Source organism: Nerophis lumbriciformis, linkage group LG34 (assembly GCF_033978685.3).
Source record: "Nerophis lumbriciformis linkage group LG34, RoL_Nlum_v2.1, whole genome shotgun sequence".
Classification (NCBI taxonomy): Eukaryota; Metazoa; Chordata; class Actinopteri; order Syngnathiformes; family Syngnathidae; genus Nerophis; species Nerophis lumbriciformis.
Window position 1 is genome coordinate 23788078 of NC_084581.2, and position 22292 is coordinate 23810369.

At 40.0% G+C, this 22292-nt stretch overlaps 1 protein-coding gene across 1 annotated transcript in view; it reads right to left on the reverse strand.

Moving 5' to 3' along the window:
* Positions 1-22292, reverse strand: part of slc35f1 (solute carrier family 35 member F1) — a 70728-nt gene that overhangs the window by 22383 nt on the left and 26053 nt on the right. Inside the window, exons 2-3 of the mRNA XM_061929633.2 lie at positions 18136-18311; positions 15516-15643 (exon numbers count right to left, since the gene is read on the reverse strand). Coding sequence (XP_061785617.1) covers positions 15516-15643; positions 18136-18311 — 304 coding nt within the window. The remainder of the gene's footprint in view (positions 1-15515; positions 15644-18135; positions 18312-22292) is intronic.

Genomic DNA, 22292 nt, shown 5'->3' on the forward strand with positions numbered 1-22292 from the left:
ATATATAATGTTAAATGTTAAATCTAAATGTTGAATCTAAGTCTAAATACAAAATCTTAAATGTTAAATACAAATATACGTGTTAACTTATATCTAAATGTTAAATAAAAATGTTAAATGTTGAATAAAAATGTTAACTCTATATTTAAATGTTAAATCTAAATGTTAAATCTAAATCGAAATGTTAAATATACATTTTTAATCTTAAATCTAAATGTTAAATATATTTTAATGTTTAATTCAAATCTAAATGTTAAATCTAAATACTAAATCTAAATGTTAAATACAAATATACATGTTAACTTGTATCTAAATGTTAAATCCAAATCTAAATATTAAAAGTAAATATAAATGTTAAATATAATGTTAAATGTCAAATAGAAATGTTAACACTACATCTAAATGTTAAATCGAAATGTTAAATCTAACTATAAATGTTAAATATACATTTTTAATCTAAAATCACAATGTTAAATATATTGAAATGTTTAATTCAAATTCAAATCCATCCATCCATTTTCTACCGCTTATTCCCTTTGGGGTCGCGGGGGGCGCTGGAGCCTATCTCAGCTACAATCGGGCGGAAGGCGGGGTACACCCTGGACAAGTCGCCACCTCATCGCAGGGCTCAAATTCAAATGTTAAATCTAAATCTAAATACTCAATCTAAATGTTAAATACAAATATTTGGCTAACCAACTAAAATTAAACAAAGAAAAAAACTCTATACCATCCATCAAGGATTCAGCTGGGAACATTACACACATTCCTGAGGAAATTAACTCCATCTTTAGAGACTTTTACAGAAACTTGTATACACCCCAGATTGACCCATCTCTTTCAGACATTGAGACATTTCTCAATGGTATAGACTTACCTAAATTGAATACAAGGCAGGTATCAAATTTAGATCTTGCTATTTCTGTAGGCGAACTACACGATGCTCTTCAACAGATGCCAAACAATAAAGCACCAGGGCCTGATGGGTTCCCTGTGGAGTTCTACAAAACATTCTGGTCACTGCTAGCTCCGATATTTACGAAAATGGCTTTAGAGATTAAAGAAAACTCATTCCTTCCTCCAAATATGAACTCTGCCACGATCAGTCTCTTGCTAAAACCTGATAAAGACCCAACACTTCCATCCAGTTACCGGCCAATCTCCCTGATTAATGCTGATCTTAAAATTATCTGCAAAGTATTAGCTCAAAGATTAGAAAAAGTCACTCCATATATAGTACATCCTGATCAAACAGGTTTCATCAAAGAGAGACAATCGTCCAACAATGTTCGCCGTCTACTCAATGTGATAGACTATTCTGTTATTCATAATCTAAAAACAGCTGTTGTTTCATTAGATGCTGAAAAAGCATTTGATAGAGTGAACTGGAATTTTCTTCTAGCTACTCTACAGAAATTTGGATTTGGAGACTCATTTATAGAATGGATTAAGGTCCTATATAGTTTTCCTACAGCTTCGGTTAGAACGAACAGCCAAATATCTCCAAGGTTTAATCTTATGAGGGGCACAAGGCAAGGGTGTCCACTTTCTCCGTCACTGTTTGCTATATTTATTGAACCTCTTGCAACCGCTATTCGACAGCATGCAAATATTAAAGGCATCCATACCGCAACCGTTCATCATAAAATAAGCCTTTATGCTGATGATGTATTACTTTTCTTACAAAATCCACATTCTTCTCTTCAAGATACAATCTCACTTATCAATAAATTCAGTTCTATTTCAGATTACTCCATCAACTGGTCCAAATCTACTGTGTTACCAATTAATTTTGACTTTCAGAGCACCTCATCGATTCCACTGCATAAAGGGAACATTAAATACCTGGGAATCAATATTTCCTCCACATTGTCAGATCTGAATCGCTTGAATTACTCTCCAATCTTAAAATCGATTGAGGATGATCTGGCGCGTTGGAAAACACTGCCAATCTCACTTATGGGAAGGGTTTCTACCGTGAAAATGATGGTCTTGCCTAGGGTTAATTATCTATTTTCAATGATTCCAACCAAACCTTCTCAAATCTGGTTTAAGTCACTAGACTCACACATCAATCAGTTTCTTTGGAAGAGTAAACCAGCACGAATCAGCCTTAAAACTTTACAAAAACCCAAAGAACATGGGGGTCTAGAACTCCCAAACTTTTCCTATTATTTCCTTGCAAATAAACTACAATATATATTAAAATGGATCAATCCCACTTTATTAGATAGTTTATGGTTAGAGATTGAACAATCACTTAGCCAGGAGATCCCAATTTCTAACTTGCCCTTTATTAGCCAAATTCTCCGAAAACACAACTGCTTTAAAAGTATTAATATACGCACTACCTTAACAGCTTGGTGGGAGTTTTTGAAAATAACTGGGTCCCCGCTCACTCCATGCCAATTTACGCCTATTTGGAATAATCCTGATTTTCTTTTAAACAAGAAGCCATTGAACTTTCCAACATGGTATGATAAGGGAGTCGGATGCCTTGGGGATATCATCAATGCAAACAGTTTTATCTCTTTTAAAAGTTTAATAACACAATATGCAATCAATCCTAATAAATTTCTAGAATATATACAAATCAAATCTGTAATCAGCGCAAGATTCAACAAAACAACATGGGAAAGTAATCCTACGACCGTTAAATTCTTCAAAACATCTGCCCCCAAAGCTTTATCCAAATTATATGCTCTCTTATCAAAAATAGATAACACAATAAGTATTCCAACTTCTAAATGGCACTCAGACGTATCAACAAGCTGTGACCCAGAATTCTGGAAACAAATATGCCTCAATACTACTCGTTTGATTAAGAATCCAAATGTACGACTGATTCAGCTCAAAATACTTTACAGAATACATTACACCGGTCTAAGAATGTATAAAATGGGTTTAGCTGACTCTAACATCTGTGTACACTGCTCAGATAATAAGATAGATAATTACTTGCATTCAATGTGGTCCTGTGCTCCCGTGAGTAACTTTTGGCTTGGAGTGTGCGAGAACCTATCATTAGCGTTAGAGATTCCTATTCCCATCTCCCCCGCACTCTGCCTGTTGGGTGATCTCTCCGCAACTGATCTTGATATAAACAAAACATACCTCCTTATAAATGCGTTAGGCATCGCCAAGAAAACTATTCTCATAAATTGGAAATCAAAAAATAATTTATGTATAAACCTTTACAAAAACATTTTATTAGATTATGTAGTTATGGAAAGAATGTCTGCTGAATCAAACCAACAACTGACAGAATTCCGATCTCTTTGGGCACCGCTAATTGGTGTCTCTTGTTTGCGTGTTGGCGTTCGGGCTGACTGGCGGGCTGGCGCCGGCTGGTCTCCGTGGTCCTGGTGGCGTGTGGTTGCTGGTCGCAGTTTGTTTTTTTTTTGATCGCTTTGATTTGATTGGCTGGTGCTGGCTGTCTGGGGTTATTGCGGCTGCTGTTTGTTTGTGGTGTGGGCGCCCGTGGCTGCTGGGTCTGGTGCAGGGGTGTGGCTGATGTTGTGACTGGTGGCAGCGCGCGCACGTGATGGCTGTCGGGGCTGACGAACTGTGTATATGTATGTATATGTGTGTGTATGTATGTATGTATATATATGTGTATGTGTACATATGTGTATGTATATGTATATATGTGTATGTGTGGGTATGTATACATGTATGTGTGTATGTGTATGTATATATGTATGTATGTATGTATATTTTTGGGGGTACGCTCTGGGCCTGCCTGTCAGACGGGGGTCGACGCCTCAGGCTACTGCATCCGAACTGCGTGTCTGGAGCTCCTGGGTCCCGCTGTCCATCCCTTCCGGGTGCCCGTCTTGGTTGGGGCCTGTTGGGCCTAGTCCCTGCGTCTATTGTGGTAGCTTGGTGCTGCAAGGTATTCCGAGGTGCTGCAAGTCGGCCAGTTGCTGGGGTAGTGACCTTGTTTGTCAGCATGTCTGTGATCTTCTTTTAATTCTTTTTTTAAATTAATTTATTTATTTATTTATTTATTTTTTAATATATTTTATTAATATTATTTTTTAATTTTTCCCCTCCCTCAGGGGGGGGGCTCGGCGGGGCGGTTGCTGGTTGTTCCATCTCCATCGTTGGGGTCCCTGCGGGTGGGGTGGGTGGTTCCCGTGGCCCTGTGCCTGGGTGGTCCTGCGGCGGCCGATTTGGGTGGGGTGGCCGGGGGCTGGCCTCGCCACGCTCTCCGGGGGTGGGGGGTGGGCTCGTGGGGGCCCGGTTGCCGGTGGGGCGGGGGCGGTCTTCCCGTCCGGTTGCGGGGAGTCTCTGGGTCCCTCGGGCGGGGCGTCTCGCCTTTCTGCCCGTGTGGGGTGTGGTCTCTCGCTGGCTTGGGGTCTGGCTGTCCCCTGCTTTTCTCGTGCCCTGTCCTCTGCCGGGTGCGTCTGTCTGCGGCCTGCTGCTGGCCCTTGTGGGCGGTACGGTGGGTCGGGCTCTGGGGTTCCTGTCGCTGGCCGGCTTGGCTGCGTGGGGGCGGTGGTCCCTGGTTCCCTGGGCACCACGCCTCCTGTTTGTGGGTTGGGCTCTCGGGGGTGATGGGGCCGTGCTTTGGCTCCCACGCACTCTGGGAGTCGAATGTATTGTACATGCAAATTCACATATGCTCACATACGTACATAGGTACCTACGCTCCCACATACATACACAAATACAGTACATATTTACCTACCTAATGTTCGTACATCCACACGCACATTCAATATACAAACATACACATACACATAATGTACATATACATTCACTGTACAAACACATATACACATTCTGTACATATACATTCATTGTACAAACACATATACACATTCTGTACATATACAAGTACATATGCATACTTACACTCATGCACATAATCACGTTTCATCAAACATATATTAACGTTGTTGCCCTAGGGTAAACTGGATGTAACACATGGCACACTGACAAAGCTTAACCTATTGTGACTATAACAATCTACAAGGTTAATGTAGGTTGCTTCTCTTTCTCCCCCTCCATTTTTCTGCATTCTTTCGTATCTCAAGTTATCATTACGTATATGTATTGTTGCATTTAAACAACTGTATTGTTGATAATAAAGGTAAATTATTGGTATTGTTCATTATCAATAGCGCTATTTCTATTGGTATTTGTATTGATCCATTTGTAGTGTAATAATGCTCATTGTCATTTCTGTATTATTTTTTATTTTTCGCTAACTGCTTATTTGCTATTACTTTTACCATCATATTTGTACATGTCATATTTGCTGATGTTGCTCTATTGTTGTTGTTGTTGTTGTTTGCTGTTGTTGTTTTTGTCTCTCTGTCTAATCCCCCTCTTGTCCCCACAATTTCCCCCTCTGTCTTCTTTTTTTGTCTCTTTCTATCCCCTCCTGCTCCTGCCCGGCTGCACTAAATGATAATATAAATCCATTTAATAAAGTCAAATACAAATAAGGCAACAAGAGAAGTATCCTACACTTCTCTTTTGTAAAGTAAATCTGAACAGCCGACATGGGCATCTACATCAACTATATGATTTGCCTGAGAAGCTGGACAGGACACACAAAAAAAATAAAAAAAAAATTAATAAATAAATAAATGTTAAAAACAAATATACATGTTAAATTATATCTAAATGTTAAATCCAAATCCAGATATTAAAATTAAATATAAATGTTACATATAAATGTTAAATGTTGACTAGAAATGTTAACTCTACATCTAAATGTTAAATCTAAATGTAAATGTTAAATCTACATTTTTAATCTAAATCCAAATGTTAAATATACGTTTTTAATCTAATATCTAAATGTTAAATATATTCTAATGTTTAATTTAAATCTAAATGTTACATCTACATATTAAATATAAATGTTGACTCTAAATATAAATGTAAAATTCAAATGTAAATGTTTTCAAAATATAATTGTTAAATCTGAATCCTAATGTTAAAAATATATTTAGATGTTAAATATAAAAATTATTGACGCTATAGCTGTGCCAATCTCTTTTTAACTTTACTGGTGTACTGTAGTCTACAGAAAGCGAGTGTGTTGTTTTCAGCACATTAATGTTCATATGTGACACAATCATGAAGTAACAGTGCAGCAAAAGACACATTCAACTATGTATTCACTGACTCGAACTAAGAAAGACACATTAGAAGCGTTACTATCGTCAACTCCATTCATTATGGCTGAGGCAAAAGGGAGGTACTCACAGCTGTTTAATGCCCTTGTTTTCAACTTTTGCATGTCTTTTATGCAACACACCATGCACACTCACACGTTTGCAGCTAAACATTTTAACAACATGCATCGTTATTGGCATTAATCTATCATTAATCATCTGTCATGTTTACCTTTACAGTTGGTGAGACATTTAGATTTAACATTTAGATTGAACATTTAGATTTAACATTTATAGTTAACATTTATATTTTACTTGTATATTTTAATATTTATACTTAACATATATTTAAGATTTATATTTATAAATAACATTTACATTTAACATTTAGATTTTACATTTATAGTCTATATTTTAATTTAGATTCAAACTTTAGATTGAACGTTTATTTTTAACATTTAGATTTAACATTAATAGTTAACATTTGTATTTAACTTTTATATTTTAACATTTATATTCTATATTTAAATTTAACATTTATGTTTAAAATTTATATTTTATATTTATAGTAACGTTTATGTTTAGTTTTAACATTTATATTCAACAAATATATATCTAACATCTTGATTTAACTTTGCGATTTAACATTTATATTTCCTTTAAAGGGGAATTGCACTTTTTTTGGACTTTCGCTAATCATTCGCAATCCTTATGTGATTTTCTTGCGATCCAATTTGTGATAATTGGCTCATACTAGATGGATAGCAATGGTGCTAATGGAAGTAATCCATTTGGCCTCTAAATCACTCTTAAATGCTTACGTAACCCGCCAACAATACTACATTTACATCTCACGACCTGAATATTAACCAAGTATTAACAACACCGTTATGAAAATACAAGAAAATAAGCTTGTTTGCAGCACCCGCTTGAATGTTTAACCCTTAATGTGGATGATCATCCATTCTTCATCTAAACGGCAAGATATGAACATCTTATCAGTCTGCATCCTAGTTAGAGCAGACATTGTACAGTAAGTGATTATTTTATTATGTTTGTTGTCATGATTAGCAGTAGTTGTTGAAGGAAATAGTGAACGTTGTGATACGTCTGTGAAAATATTGCGCCACCTTATGCGTAACATTATTATGAATGTGCCTGTTGCCACATTAATTATATATTTACAGCATGTATATAAAACCTTGATGGAGGTGTGTTTTTTTAGAGCGCCTTATAGGCAGAAGAGAGCGGCTCCATTGACTTCATCGTTAGCTGACTTTGATTTACGTTTATTTACGAGAGTAAGAAAGGCATATGTGTGCTTATCTCACATAAGGATTGTGAATGATAGGCAAAATACTAAAAAAAAGAAAGTGCAGTTGCCCTTTAACATTTCGATTTAACATTTATTTTCACCATTTAATTTTTACCCCAAATGAGAAGAAAATGAGCTACATGTGAGAAAAATGAGTTGCGAGATAAGTGTGATTGAATTTTTACATTTGGCAACCCATATCTGCCAGCCTCATTGCTCAGCCCCAGCTAGCCTTCTTGGTCTGGCTTTTTTTTTTTTTACGTTGCCCTTTTGTTTTTTTAATTGCACTATTGCAGTTCTTTATTTCCTGTGAAGATTTCTGATTTTTGTTCCGTTTGCTGATGGATTCGCTCGTAGTGAGCAAGCCATGAAACCTTTATTTTGTTCTCAATTATGTCACTGTTTCTGCACCCGGGGTCATGGCAGCAGAGGGCAGATTCAGTGTGACAATCAGAAGTTGTGTGTTGAAATCTCTGTGAGAACATCTTTGTGCGGGATTTGCATGTTCTCCCCACGTTATGTACTGTATGTATGTATGAATATTCGTCTCTATGTACAAACCCCGTTTCCATATGAATTGGGAAATTGTGTTAGATGTAAATATAAACGGAATACAATGATTTGCAAATCCTTTTCAACCCATATTCAATTGAATGCACTACAAAGACAAGATAAGCTTTTTTTTTTTTTTGCAAATAATAATTAACTTAGAATTTCATGGCTGCAACACGTGCCAAAGTAGTTGGGAAAGGGCATGTTCACCACTGTGTTACATCACCTTTTCTTTTAACAACACTCAGTAAACGTTTGGGAACTGAGGAGACACATTTTTTAAGCTTCTCAGGTGGAATTCTTTCCCATTCTTGCTTGATGTACAGCTTAAGTTGTTCAACAGTCCGGGGGTCTCCGCTGTGGTATTTTAGGCTTCATATTGCGCCACACATTTTCAATGGGAGACAGGTCTGGACTACAGGCAGGCCAGTCTAGTACCCGCACTCTTTTACTATGAAGCCACGTTGATGTAACACGTGGCTGGGCATTGTCTTGCTGAAATAAGCAGGGGCGTCCATGGTAACGTTGCTTGGATGGCAACATATGTTGCTCCAAAACCTGTATGTACCTTTCAGCATTAATGGCGCCTTCACAGATGTGTAAGTTACCCATGTCTTGGGCACTAATACACCCCCATACCATCACAGATGCTGGCTTTTCAACTTGGCGCCTATAACAATCCGGATGGTTCTTTTCCTCTTTGGTCCGGAGAACACGACGTCCACAGTTTCCAAAAACAATTTGAAATGTAGACTCGTCAGACCACAAAACACTTTTCCACTTTGTATCAGTCTATCTTAGATGAGCTCAGGCCCAGTGAAGCCGACGGCGTTTCTGGGTGTTGTTGATAAACGGTTTTCGCCTTGCATAGGAGAGTTTTAACTTGCACTTACAGATGTAGCGACCAACTGTAGTTACTGACAGTGGGTTTCTGAAGTGTTCCTGAGCCCATGTGGTGATATCCTTTACATACTGATGTCGCTTGTTGATGCAGTACAGCCTGAGGGATCGAAGGTCACGGGCTTAGCTGCTTACGTGCAGTGATTTCTCCAGATTCTCTGAACCCTTTGATGATATTACGTACCATATATGGTGAAATCCCTAAATTCCTTGCAATAGCTGGTTGAGAAAGTTTTTTTAAACTGTTCAACAATTTGCTCACGCATTTGTTGACAAAAGTGGTGACCCTCGCTCCATCCTTGTTTGTGAATGACTGAGCATTTCATGGAATCTACTTTTATACCCAATCATGGCACCCACCTGTTCCCAATTTGCATGTTCACTTGTGGGATGTTCCAAATAAGTGTTTGATGAGCATTCCTCAACTTTATCAGTATTTATTGCCACCTTTCCCAACTTCTTTGTCACGTGTTGCTGGCATCAAATTCTAAAGTTAATGATTATTTGCAAAAAAAAAATGTTTATCAGTTTGAACATCAAAAATGTTGTCTTTGTAGCATATTTAACTGAATATGGGTTGAAATAATTTGCAAATAATTGTATTCCGTTTATATTTACATCTAACACAATTTCCCAACTCATATGGAAACAGGATTTGTATGTATATGTATATGTATGTGCATGTGGATGTCCATGTGCGTATGTCTGTATAATATACAATATATTTGTCTCCCAGTATGTGCAGGAGCCAAAGTGCGGCCCAGCCACCCAGAAAGCCCTACCCAAAACAGCAAGCGCAGAGGCCAGGGAATAAGGGACGACCGGCCCCTTGCAGGCAGGCTGGCCAGCGACAGGACCTCCAGAACTGGGCCTAACGTGCCGCTGGGCAGGTCAGCGGCAGGCCACAGACAGATGGACAAGGCACAGGAGAAATTGGAGACAACCAGCCCGCAAGCCAGCGAGACGGAATCCCTTGCCCTGAGGGGCCCACAGACTGAATGGGAAGACCGCTTTGCCCAAAAAGCAACCAGGTCCCCATGAAACCAACCCACGCCCAAGGAGTGGGGCCCCCTCTGGATCCCAGTCTGAGATTATATTTTTGCCTTCTTGTTCTGTAACCCTGTACACTGTTTGTTTGTCTAATCTTGAACGGGTTTGTGCGGAAAACAACATTTTCTTGTACTTGTGCAATGACAATAAAGATCCATCCATCCATCCAATCATAGGATTGTTTGTTGACACCCTCGGCTTGAATGTTGCTAATGCTACATGCTGATTGTTTAAAAATTCAGAGTTAAGAAACTGCTAAGTTGCTGCTCGCCAAGACCTGCCAACCTTAAAGACATTTTAGGAGCACTATGACATTCCCATTGACGCTGTCCTGTCTTTTTATACAAACATTTTTTCTGTCCAAACTTTTCCCACTGAGGCCTGCATACTGAAACATGAAAAATAAAAAAATACGGGGCATTTTCTCTATTTTCATGACTATTTACATTGTAGATTGTCACTGAAGACATCAAAACTATGACACCTGCGAAGTGAAAACCATTTCAGGTGACTAACCTCTTGAAGCTCATCGAGAGAATGCAAAGAGTGTGCAAAGCAGTAATCAGAGCAAAGGGTGGCTATTTTGAAGAGACGAGAATATAAAACATGTTTTCAGCTATTTCACCTTTTTTTTGTTAAGTACATAACTCCACATGTGTTCATTCATAGTTTTGATGCCTTCAGTGACAATCTACAATGTAAATAGTCATGAAAATTAAAAGTTAAAGTTAAAGTACCACTGATAGTTACACACACACTAGGTGTGGTGAAATTACCCTCTGCATTTTGACCCATCGCCTTGTTTTACCCCCTGACTGGGCTTAATGACTGCAGGCCGGTGGCGCTGACGTCTGTGGTCATGAAGTCCTTTGAGCGCTTGGTCCTGCCCCACCTCAAGGACACCACCGCCCTCCTCCTGGACCCACTGCAGTTCGCCTACAGAACCAACAGGTCTGTGGATGATGCAGTGAACCTGGCCCTCCACTTCATCCTGGAGCATCTGGACTCCCCAGGAACCTACGCCAGAATCCTATTTGTGGACTTCAGCTCTGCCTTCAACATCATCCTCCCTGGACTGCTACGAGACAAGCTCTACAAGCTCAGCGTGCCCGACTCCCTCTGCAGTTGGATCAATGACTTCCTGACGGACAGAAGACAGCACGTGCGGCTGGGGAAGATTGTCTCGGACAGTCAAACCACAAACACTGGTACTCCTCAGGGCTGTGTACTTTCCCCCTGGCTCTTTTTCCTGTACACAAACTGCTGCACCTCTAGTCACCAGTCGGTAAAGCTGCTCAAGTTTGCGGATGACACTACTCTCATCGGGCTCATCTCGGATGGCGACGAGTCCGCCTACAGGAGAGAGGTGAACCGGCTGGCGTCCTGGTGCAGCCTCAACAACCTGGAGCTGAACGCCCAGAAAACAGTGGAGATGATCATAGACTTCAGGAAAGTCAAAGCCCCACCATCCCCCCTCACCCTGATTGACTCTCCCACCCCCGTCTCCATTGTGGACTCCATCCGTTTCTTGGGCACCACCATCACCCAAGACCTCAAGTGGGAGCCGACCATCAGCTCCCTCATCAAGAAGGCCCAGCAGAGGATTTACTTCCTGCGGCAGCTGAAAAAACTGAAGGTGCCGACCGAGATGCTGGTGCAGTTCTACTCAGCAATCATCGAGTCTATCCTCACCTCCTCCATCACCGCGTGGTTCCCCGGCGCCACAGTCTGGGACAAGCATCGACTGCAGCGCATGGTACGTGCTGCTGAGAAGGTGATTGGCTGCAAACTCCCACCCCTCCAGGACCTGTTCTCCTCCAGGACCAGGAGGCGTGTGGGTCGGATCACAGTTGACTCTTCTCACCCTGGACACAAACTACTCTCCCTTCTCCCCTCAGGCAGGAGACTACGGTCCATCCAGACCCACATCTTCCTCCACCTGAACAGTTTTTTCCCCTCGGCCATCAGGCACATGAACAATAACAAGATCTGATAGCTCAGTTACAGCTCATGTTATTCAATTCTGTGTTATATGTGTTTTATGTTGCACGAGTTGCCAAGTAAAATTCCTAGTTCGTGAACCCGTTCTCAAACAATGGCAATAAAAACTCTTCTGATTCTGATTCTGATTCTGAAGTATGTACACTTAGATGTATTTTGTTACTTGATCCTATCTTGTTATAGCATGCTGACAGTAAACATATCACTATTTAACATTAGCATGCTAGCATTTTAGCCATTATATACGTTTCTCCCATTTTCAACTCAATATTTCATCACTTTTCAACATTAATATTACATTTCAGTACAGCTTCAGCTTTTCCAACATTCAAACCATTCCTACATTCATTTTTATTTATTGCAACATTTATCAAACATTTTACCAGCATTTCAGTTCAGCATTTCAGTCTTAAACTGGTTGCCAATGTTGATCCAAAACCGCAAAAGAAGGCCGTCCCCGAGGTGGGCTGCAAAGGAGGAAGTAACAAAAGCAGACAAATCCCAGTCTTTTTTGGAGGTGCAAGTCACACTACACAAGAGGGTTTGGATGGGAAAAGTGTACTTTGGTAAACCTAACTCCCTTTACCTTAAGAGCAGTGCTGGTACCGCGTTGATAGTTTGGAATTATAGCTCGAAACACGCTCGTTTGTTGAGGCTGGAACCCAATATTTATGCTTATATTGTTATTTCTATGGAGATGTTTGCTTCAATATATAAACTTTTCTATTTGCAAACCCCGTTCAAAAACAAATCAAGTTTGTAAATTGAGGTTCTGTTACGGCGGGGTCGCATGTTAATGCACAGATCGTTTCCCCACGATGTTGACGGAACTCCGGGGGCAGTGTGCAGGTAGGACAATGATGTATTCTTTATAAATCAGTCCAGAATACAAAAATACAGGAAAATACAAATAAACAGATAAGCGTGCCAATTGCACGGGAAGATAACGGAAAAGCTTAGCATAGAAAACAAGAAGCAAGAATCGTCGAAAGTAACTGTTGTGTGAAGCAAACAAGACAGCCAGACTGAGTGTGGCGAAAAGCAGGAATAAATAGCCCTCTTAGTGCCTGGGAGCAGGTGAGCGTCCAGAACACTAATCAGAGGTAGGTGAAAATAATCAGCACCCCTTGCAACCAAGAAAACACAAACCCAGGGTATGGCGTCACATTAGTGCCAAAAATCCAAGCGCATAAAAACTGTTATCGCGCGCTGATTCTCCACTTGGTGCGTGCGCACGACACCCTTTTGTGCGTGGTGCCTTTCTGCGCGCGCGCCGTCTCGGTCTGCGCGCGCTCTGTGTACTCCTGGCATCTCTCCTCGCGCTGTCATGTTTCTTTTGGCACTTAGGGGGCGGGTATGCTTAGACAGCCCCTCCTTTCTGATTGGCTCTGAGCATTTTTCATATGACCAATAATTCTCCAGCGTAGCAACGTTGTAGCCATCTTACCGTACATGTACTAATTAAATTACCATCACTTGCTCGATTTTCGACCAATTTCAAACGGTTTGCCTTGTTACAAATCTTATTACATGTAGATATGACATAGGATGCTGTACCTGTTGAAATTACCTCTTTCGGTTTAAAAAAAAATGACTTAATTGTGCAACATAGTTGTGTAGGGTCAGTGTTAGTCAGTTCTCTGATTATTTTAAACTGTTTCAGAATACATTAAAAGCTATTTTTAACATTTTAAAAACAAAATTCAAAGATTATTTCATTAATTTTATGGCTGAATCAAAAGAAATTCCATAAATTAGAAAACAAATAATGTTATGGTTGGATGTTATTGCTGGTGGACCAGTTCTGGCTGAAAGATGTGATTATGGTGTTTGTTGTCTTATTTATTTGGGTCACATTTTGTACTACCCTGTATTGTGTTTATGTGGTATGAAATAACCTTCATCAGCGCGCGACATTTTTTTATCCACTTCTTCCTCCGTAAATCTTGATACATATTGACGATGACCCGCCCTGCTATACTTCTGATTGGCTCTGAGCATTTTTCAGCATTTTTCGCCTGACCAATCAGAAAGAAGGGGCCGTCTAAGCATACCCGCCCCCAAAGTGCCAAAAAGAAACATGACAGCGCGAGGAGAGATGCCAGGAGTACACAGAGAGCGCGCAGAAAGGCATCAAGGCACCGCGCGCGCACAGAAAGGCACCGCGCGCGCACAAAAAGTCACCACGCGCGCGCAAAAGGGTGTCGCGCGCGCACGAAGTGGAGAATCAGCGCGCGATAACAGTTTTTATGCGCTCTGATTTTTGGCACTAATGTGACGCCATACCAGGGGTGCTGACACAGAACTAAGGGAGTCTTTAACAAAACATGATCCGGGCAATGGGTCATGACAGGTTCCACTGTATAAGCATACTGAAGGGTAAAATGCTATCCAAGAACCAAAAAATGCGTACATATTGGCAGGTCTGTTAGCTGCTAGCAAGTCATTGAAATTGACTATAGGTCAGATTTGCCTCGGAAAAAACATACAAAACAATCGCAGAAGAGCTTGGGAAATGGAAGATAGAATTACAGTAGAAAAAGAATCACCTATGACCTTCCAGGGACAAATAAGGCTATGCTGACATTATTCAATCCACGAAAGGAGAGATACAGTATCAGAACAACAACATGGGATACCTGAACAATGGCAGGAGATCAAAACAGAATAAATGGAAGAGTTGGAGCAGAGCACACACAAGAATGATGTGACTGTGCTCCAGAGGAAGCTTAGGTCCTTTAATGTGTGCAGCAAGCTGTTGGAGATCTTTTATCAGTCAGTTGTGGCCAGTGCCCTGTACTTTGCAGTGGTTTGTTGGGGGAGCAGCACCAGCAAAAGGGACTTAAACCGGATTGACAAACTGATCCGGAAAGCCGGCTAAACTATCGGCATGCAGTTGGAGCCGTTTGTGTCAGTGAGGGATAGGAGGACACTGGACAAACTGCTCGCCATCATGGACAATCCTGCCCACCCACTCCACCAGACAATTGAGGGACAACGGAGCTCATACTCCAACAGGCTCCTTCAGTTTCGTTCCCACAGTGTTCGATTAAATAACTCCATCATTCCGCACTCCATCCAGCTGTATAATCACTCGCCATACAATAATAGATGATATCTGTATATTACCTGACCGCTTCTATGTTAGCTACCTGTCTTTGTTTATAATGTATATTTTCTACTGGATCTACTCTCTATTTTATGCTGCCCTTTTTTTTATGCTGCAGCTGTTACATATACTGTAATATTGTACATGGTAATTGGGATTTGTTATGTATTGTATATATTATACAAAAATATGATATAATATAATAATATAATATATCAGTATATATTATATACTGTATATATAATATGTAAATATTACATATATGTTATATTCTATATTGCTACTATGGTACATCTTTAGTCTACTTTATACCTGCATTATCCTTTCCATCCTTTGTAACTGAACTACTGTGTGGAACAATTTCCCTTGTGGATCAATAAAGTTGTTGAAACAGTGTTATTGAAGCAGGGAAGAAATATCTGCATGAATGAGAATGGGACAACAAGTAAATACATACCTGTACACTGGACAGTGTGGTGTATTGGTAAGCTTTTAGTATCAGGTAGTTGGCCTCGATGTCAATAAACCCTAGAATCATGTACTTCCACCAGCGCTGCTTCAAGATTGCCAACAAGTTGCCTTCCCCTGCGGCGACACAACAGAGCTACAAAGTAAATACTCAGTAACCAAGCAACACTGGTTTTGTTCACCAGCTAACATTTCATTGGCTTTGCTTTTGTTTCCCACATTTACAGGGTCAGGGTTTGAAAATGACATATTCATATTTTTGAGATGTTATGAGAAGGAAACAGAGAGGTGGATTTGTATACACCGCATGTGATTTGTCAACCATTTGACTGCACTCCTGCACACAGGAGTGTGTGTGCATGTGGGGTGGAGGGGCTACAAAGGTGAAGTTGAGATAATAGCAGAATCAAAGCTTTTGTTGTTGCTTGATTATTATCATCTAGTTCAGATCTGGGCAAATTAAGGCACGGAGGCCGCATGCGGCCCGTTAAGCTTTTCAATCTGGCCCGCCGGACATTCCCAAATACTTTTTTTAGATCTTTAAGATGGAAACTGTAGCTGCCATTATGATGTGCAGTGATGTTTTCAAATGACCGTAAGTCTTGAACTATACAAAGTATTTCAATGGTTGGAATCTGTACTTTTGCATGATATGCTAGTTACTATGGTAATCTAATTAGTTACTATGGTAATCTAAGTCACAGCAGCTCAGACGAGGCACCAAGCAGTGTGGGTGAGGAGCGTTTCCACAGAGTGTTTCCAGAGCGGCCAGCCTGAAATGGGGGTGTCAGGGACAGACGCGGGAGGAGATTTTTACAACAAAGTTCTAAAGCTTAGTGATATATCAGATGTATCAGATTGTAGGTGGAGGGTTTTTATTGCCTTTCGCGTTCATATTTCACTGTGTTTGTTGCATTTTTGTTGCGTTTCGGTTGATTGTAAAATATGTCGATCGAGAGGGGGTGTGACGTTCATATGTTGTCAATATTCAGTGTTTTATCGTTAATAGTAATATTGTAAATCCCACATTCTTTATTTTCATGTACATTCTGGGTGGCAGTAAAAAAAATTCCATTCCGTTTAAGGCGGTCTGTCATAACATTTTTAGCATTCAATCAGACATTATTGTGAGGTTTTGTATTAGTGTTCCTAAAAATAGATATACCGGCCCAGAGACACATTTGTTTCTCTAAATTTGGCACCTCAGTCAAAATAATTGCCCAGGCCTGATCTCATTCAAAGTTTATGAATATTACACATACTTTTCATCCATCCATCCATCCATTTTTTACCGCTTGTCCCTTTTGAGGTCGCAGGGGGTTGCTGGAGCCTATCTCAGCTGCATTGGGCAGTAGGCGGGGTACACCCTGGCTGGACAAGTCGCCACCTCATCGCAGGGCCAACACAGATAGACAGACAACATTCACACTCACATTCACACACTAGGGCCAATTTAGTGTTGCCAATCAACCTATCCCCAGGTGCATATCTTTGGAGGTGGGAGGAAGCCGGAGTACCCGGAGGGAACCCACGCAGTCACGGGGAGAACATGCAAACTCCACACAGAAAGATCCCGAGCCCGGGATTGAACTCAGGACTACTCAGGACCTTTGTATTGTGAGGCACATGCACTAACCCCTCTTCCCCCGTGCTGCCCTACATACTTTTCAATACATTTATTTTTTTTATGTTTGATGTTCATCTGTATTTTTGTATATGTATATTTTTGGATATGTTTGTTTTTGTAAGACATATTATTAAACATTTACATTTATTACAATTTATATTTTGTACATTACTTTTAATTTATAAGTAATTTTGTCTTGGATAAAAAGAAAAGTGTGTGTGTGTGTGTGTGTGTGTGTGTGTGTGTGTGTGTGTGTGTGTGAGGACCGGTGAACAAGTTCGAACATAAATCATGCTCCCAATACGGAAAACCATTGCATCTAATAGAGAATGTCTCATTTGCACCCCTGGTGGTGAAATCTATCAAAATTAGGGTGGTCCCAAAAAGGAGGGATTTTTCAAATTGACTGTGTGTCGGTTTTAAAAGTGCTCCCCCTCTGGTCAACATATGAAATAACAAGTGTGTGTAAAAATTTGAAGTGCTCCCACTCTGGCCAACATATGGAATAACAAGTGTGTGTAAGAAATGCGCCCCCTTTGGCCAAAATTAATTCAAAAAATAAAGTAAATATGTATATAGAGACATACTGTAATAAGTTGAAGTAAATAATGAAGATTAAAAACCAATTACGAACAAAAAATTAAAAATAAATAAATAAATAACTACAAGCTTACCTTTTTTATATATGCATAGTATGTATATAATGTTAATGTCGTAAATACAAATCTTTATATATCTAGAAAGGGTGGTCCTAAAGAGGTAGGCATTTTTCAGAGGTCTCAAGAAGGTAGCAAATACAAGAAGGTGTGTGTGCATGTGTGTGTGAGTGTGTGTGTGTGTGTGTGTGTGTGTGTGTTCAAGACAGGCTGTGCCAATGTTGGATGGGTCACACATACACACAAATCACACAGTATATGAAAAAAGTATTGAAACAAACTCGTACATAATTTTTTGGGACAATCGTGTGCAATTGTGTGTGTACCTTGCCTGACTGCCAGTGTGGTGGTGTAGACCAGAAATAGTAGGATGTAGTTGAGAAAGCTCTGGAACACCGGCGTGTTGGCGTGGAAATCATCAACCAGGTACTTGTTGGTCAGGCCAATGGCACAGATCAACAAGGACAGTACCTGACCTAAGGCCAACGTCACAAGCAGGTCTCTGCAGGGAACAGAAGACATTCACGCATTCAAACACTATTGCTTTATCTGAGCTTCATTTGGACTTCATTTTCTGTAAGATTAAACATTTCCTACTTTGAAATTAAAATGTAAGTTTGTTTATATCAAACAGGTTTGAAGTAGTTTGCGGGTCATCAAACCCAGGAAGCAAAATCCTAACGTGTATGTCACATGACGACCAGGGAGTCAGAGACAGAGGGACACTTCAAGCTGATGAATCAAAAAAAAAAAAAAAAAGAAAAGAAAAGAAAAGAAACATACTTGAAAAAAGTGGAGGGATTCTGTCCCACTGATTAGATTTTTCCTTTGGTGATGATAAGGACGTCCCGGAAACCCACAATAATGTGTGTCCTTGGCCTTTTATGCGTTTAGAGAAAACAACGCCACAAACCTTAGTTTATAGTTGTTTACTCTGTAAACCAAAATCATAACCACTCCCTTCATCTGAGACGTTCAACACAAATTTAGGAACACACATAAAGGTCAAGTTGAGTTCATGAAACGTTTTACTGCACATAACCAGTATCAACTGTTCCCAAACAACACACAAGTCATTGTTTTTTTGTCAAGATACAGATAGTTGCTGGTTTTTTTGTTTTGTTTTGGTAGATAAAAACAGCATACAATGATTTGCAAATCATTTTCAACCTATATTCAATTGAATAGACTGCAAAGACAAGATACATAACATTCGAACTGGAAAACGTTGTTGTTCAAATATAAGCTCATTTGGAATTTGATGCCTGCAATATGTTTCAAAAAGCTGGCACAAGGGGCAAAAAAGACTGAGATAGTTGAGGAATGCTCATCAAACACTTATTTGGAAAATCCCACAGGTGAACAGGCTACTTTGGAACAGGTGGGTGCCATTATTGGGTATAAAAGCAGCTTCCATGAAATGCTCAGTCATTCACAAACAAGGATGGGGCGAGGGTCACCACTTTGTGAACACATTCGTAAGTAAATTGTTTAAGAACAACATTTCTCAATGAGCTATTGCAAGGAATGTAGGGATTTCACCATCTCCGGTCCGTAATATCCTTAAAAGGTTCAGAAAATCTGGAGAAATCACTGAACGTGAGCGGCAAGGCTGAAAACCAACATTGAATGCCCGTGACCTTCGATCTCTCAGGTGGTACTGCGTGTAAAGGATATCACCACATGGGCTCAGGAACCCTTTAGATAACCACTGTCAGTAACTACAGTTTGTCGCTACATCTGTAAGTGCAAGTTAAAACTCTACTATGCAAAGCATTTATCAACAACACCCAGAAACGGCGCCGGCTTCGCAAGGCCCGAGCTCATCTAAGATGGACTGATGCAAAGTGTAAAAGTGTTCTACTTTTGCCGTATAGCTTGTAGTGTAGGTTGCTACAGTTCTCTGGGTATAGCTTCCCTTGTAGCTTAGCTACATTTAATCGAGAGTAAATTTTCCAAGGAGCTTGCCTATCACTGCTAATAAATATTTATACGAATAAATCTGAATTAAAACAAAGCCACAAGTCATTCAATATTCTAATTTTAATAATTTCAATGACACCCTTGGCCCCTTCTTAAAAAATGGTTTGTTTCACACCTATTTTTCCTCTAAGGTGTGCGCCTACGCCATTGCACACTGCTCCGTACCCCAGGCTCCGTGCACAGGAAATTATATGCAGCGCACAAAATCCAAATCAATATCCAAATCCAACCTAAAAACTAAATAAATACATTACAGTTTATTCTCTACTATTTTCAACAAGTGGTCACAACAGATATAACAATGACAAATGAGCAAAACTGATTACTGTCGGCCGTAACTACACCAAAACAACATCAGCAACAAAACTATTATCCAGCGAAACTGTTCATTTTCTGTCATAATGACACCAAAACAAACAAATTATACATCATATTGAAAGCAACCGCTCTCTTTCATCTGCGTTAAAAGATGCACACACTCGGCTCTATGCTCGGTTCAGCGAGTGCAGGCGTGTCAAACTCATTTGAGCTCAAGAGCCACATGGAGGAAAATCTATTCCCAAGTGGGCCGGAATGGTAAAATCATGGCATGATAAATTAAAAATAAAGACAACTCCAGGTTGTTTTCTTTGTTTTACTTTGGCCAAAAATAGAACAAGCACATTCTGAAAACGTACAAATCACAAATACCGTATTTTTCGGACTATAAGTCGCAGTTTTTTTCATAGTTTGGCCTTGGATGCGACATATACTCCGGAGCGACTTATGTGTGAAATTATTAACACATTACCGTAAAATATCAAATAATATTATTTATCTAATTCACGGAAGAGACGAAGCAAAATGTCAGCAATCGTCTCACACACGTCAACCAATAAGAATTCGGCGGGGGCGGGTCATGGCAGAAGTGCATTGTGGGTCATGGGATGCTAACTGCTATATGCTATATGCTACTGCCGTAGCTAATAAAATGGATCAGTTCTACAATGGCGGTAACTTATAAAAACTAAAATGGCACCGAAAAGGAAATCACATACTGCAGTTTACAAGCTGGACGTAGTGAAATATGCAGCAGAAAACGGCGATCGAGCAGCAGAAAGAAAGGACGCTAGCGGCGCATACCAGGAGCGACAACGAGGAAGAAGATTTCATGGGATTTAGCGATCAGGAGTGACAGATTGTTTGGTAAACATATAGCATGTTCTATATGTTATAGTTATTTGAATGACTCTTACCATAATATGTTACGTTAACATACCAGTTGGTTATTTATGCCTCATATAACGTACACTTATTCAGCCTGTTGTTCACTATTCTTTATTTATTTTAAATTGCCTTTCAAATGTCTATTCTTGCTGTTGGATTTTATCAAACAAATTTCCCCCAAAAATGCAACTTGTACTCGAATGCGACGTATATATGTTTTTCTCCTTCTTTATTATGCATTTTCGGCCGGTGCGACGTATACTCCGGAGCGATTTATAATCCGAAAAATACGGTACAAAACACTTCAAGTTTGTTGAAAATTCTGAGGAAAATGGTGTAGTGTCAAAAACACAATGCGCTTTGACTTCGTCTCAGTGTATCTACAAAGCCAGGATTAAACTTTAAGTCACAGTCTTTCTCGGTTTAAATTAAAAACACAACATGTAAACTCTTCGAGGTATCAAATACCTCCTTTATCATGTCCACGTATCAATCCAGAGCTAACTCAACAAACCGTAAGAAATGGAGGTTAAAACTATTCAAAAGGGTTTTCTCGTGTTTGACATTGTGGGGCAACGAGGATGCCAAATGACCATGTGTTAGAAGTAGAGATGTCCGATAATATCGGCCGATAAATGCGTTAAAATGTAATATCGGAAATTATCGGTATCGTTTTTTTTTTTTTATTAAATCAACATAAAAAACACAAGATACACTTACAATTAGTGCACCAACCCAAAAAACCTTCCTCCCCCATTTACACTCCTTCACACTCATTCACACAAAAGGGTTGTTTCTTTCTGTTATTAATATTCTGGTTCCTACATTATATATCAATATATATCAATACAGTCTGCAAGGGATACAGTCCGTAAGCACACATTATTGTGCGTGCTGCTGATCCACTAATAGTACTAACCTTCCATCCATCCATTTTCTACCGCTTATTCCCTTTGGGGTCGCGGGGGGCACTGGAGCCTATCTCAGCTACAATTGGGCGGAAGGCGGGGTACACCCTGGACAAGTCGCCACCTCATCGCAGGGCCAACACAGATAGACAGACAACATTCACACTCACATTCACACACGAGGGCCAATTTTTTAGTGTTGCCAATCAACCTATCCCCAGGTGCATGTCTTTGGAGGTGGGAGGAAGCCGGAGTACCCGGAGGGAACCCACGCAGTCACGGGGAGAACATGCAAACTCCACACAGAAAGATCCGGAGCCTGGGATTGAACCCAAGACTACTCAGGACCTTCGTATTGTGAGGCAGACGCACTAACCCCTCTGCCA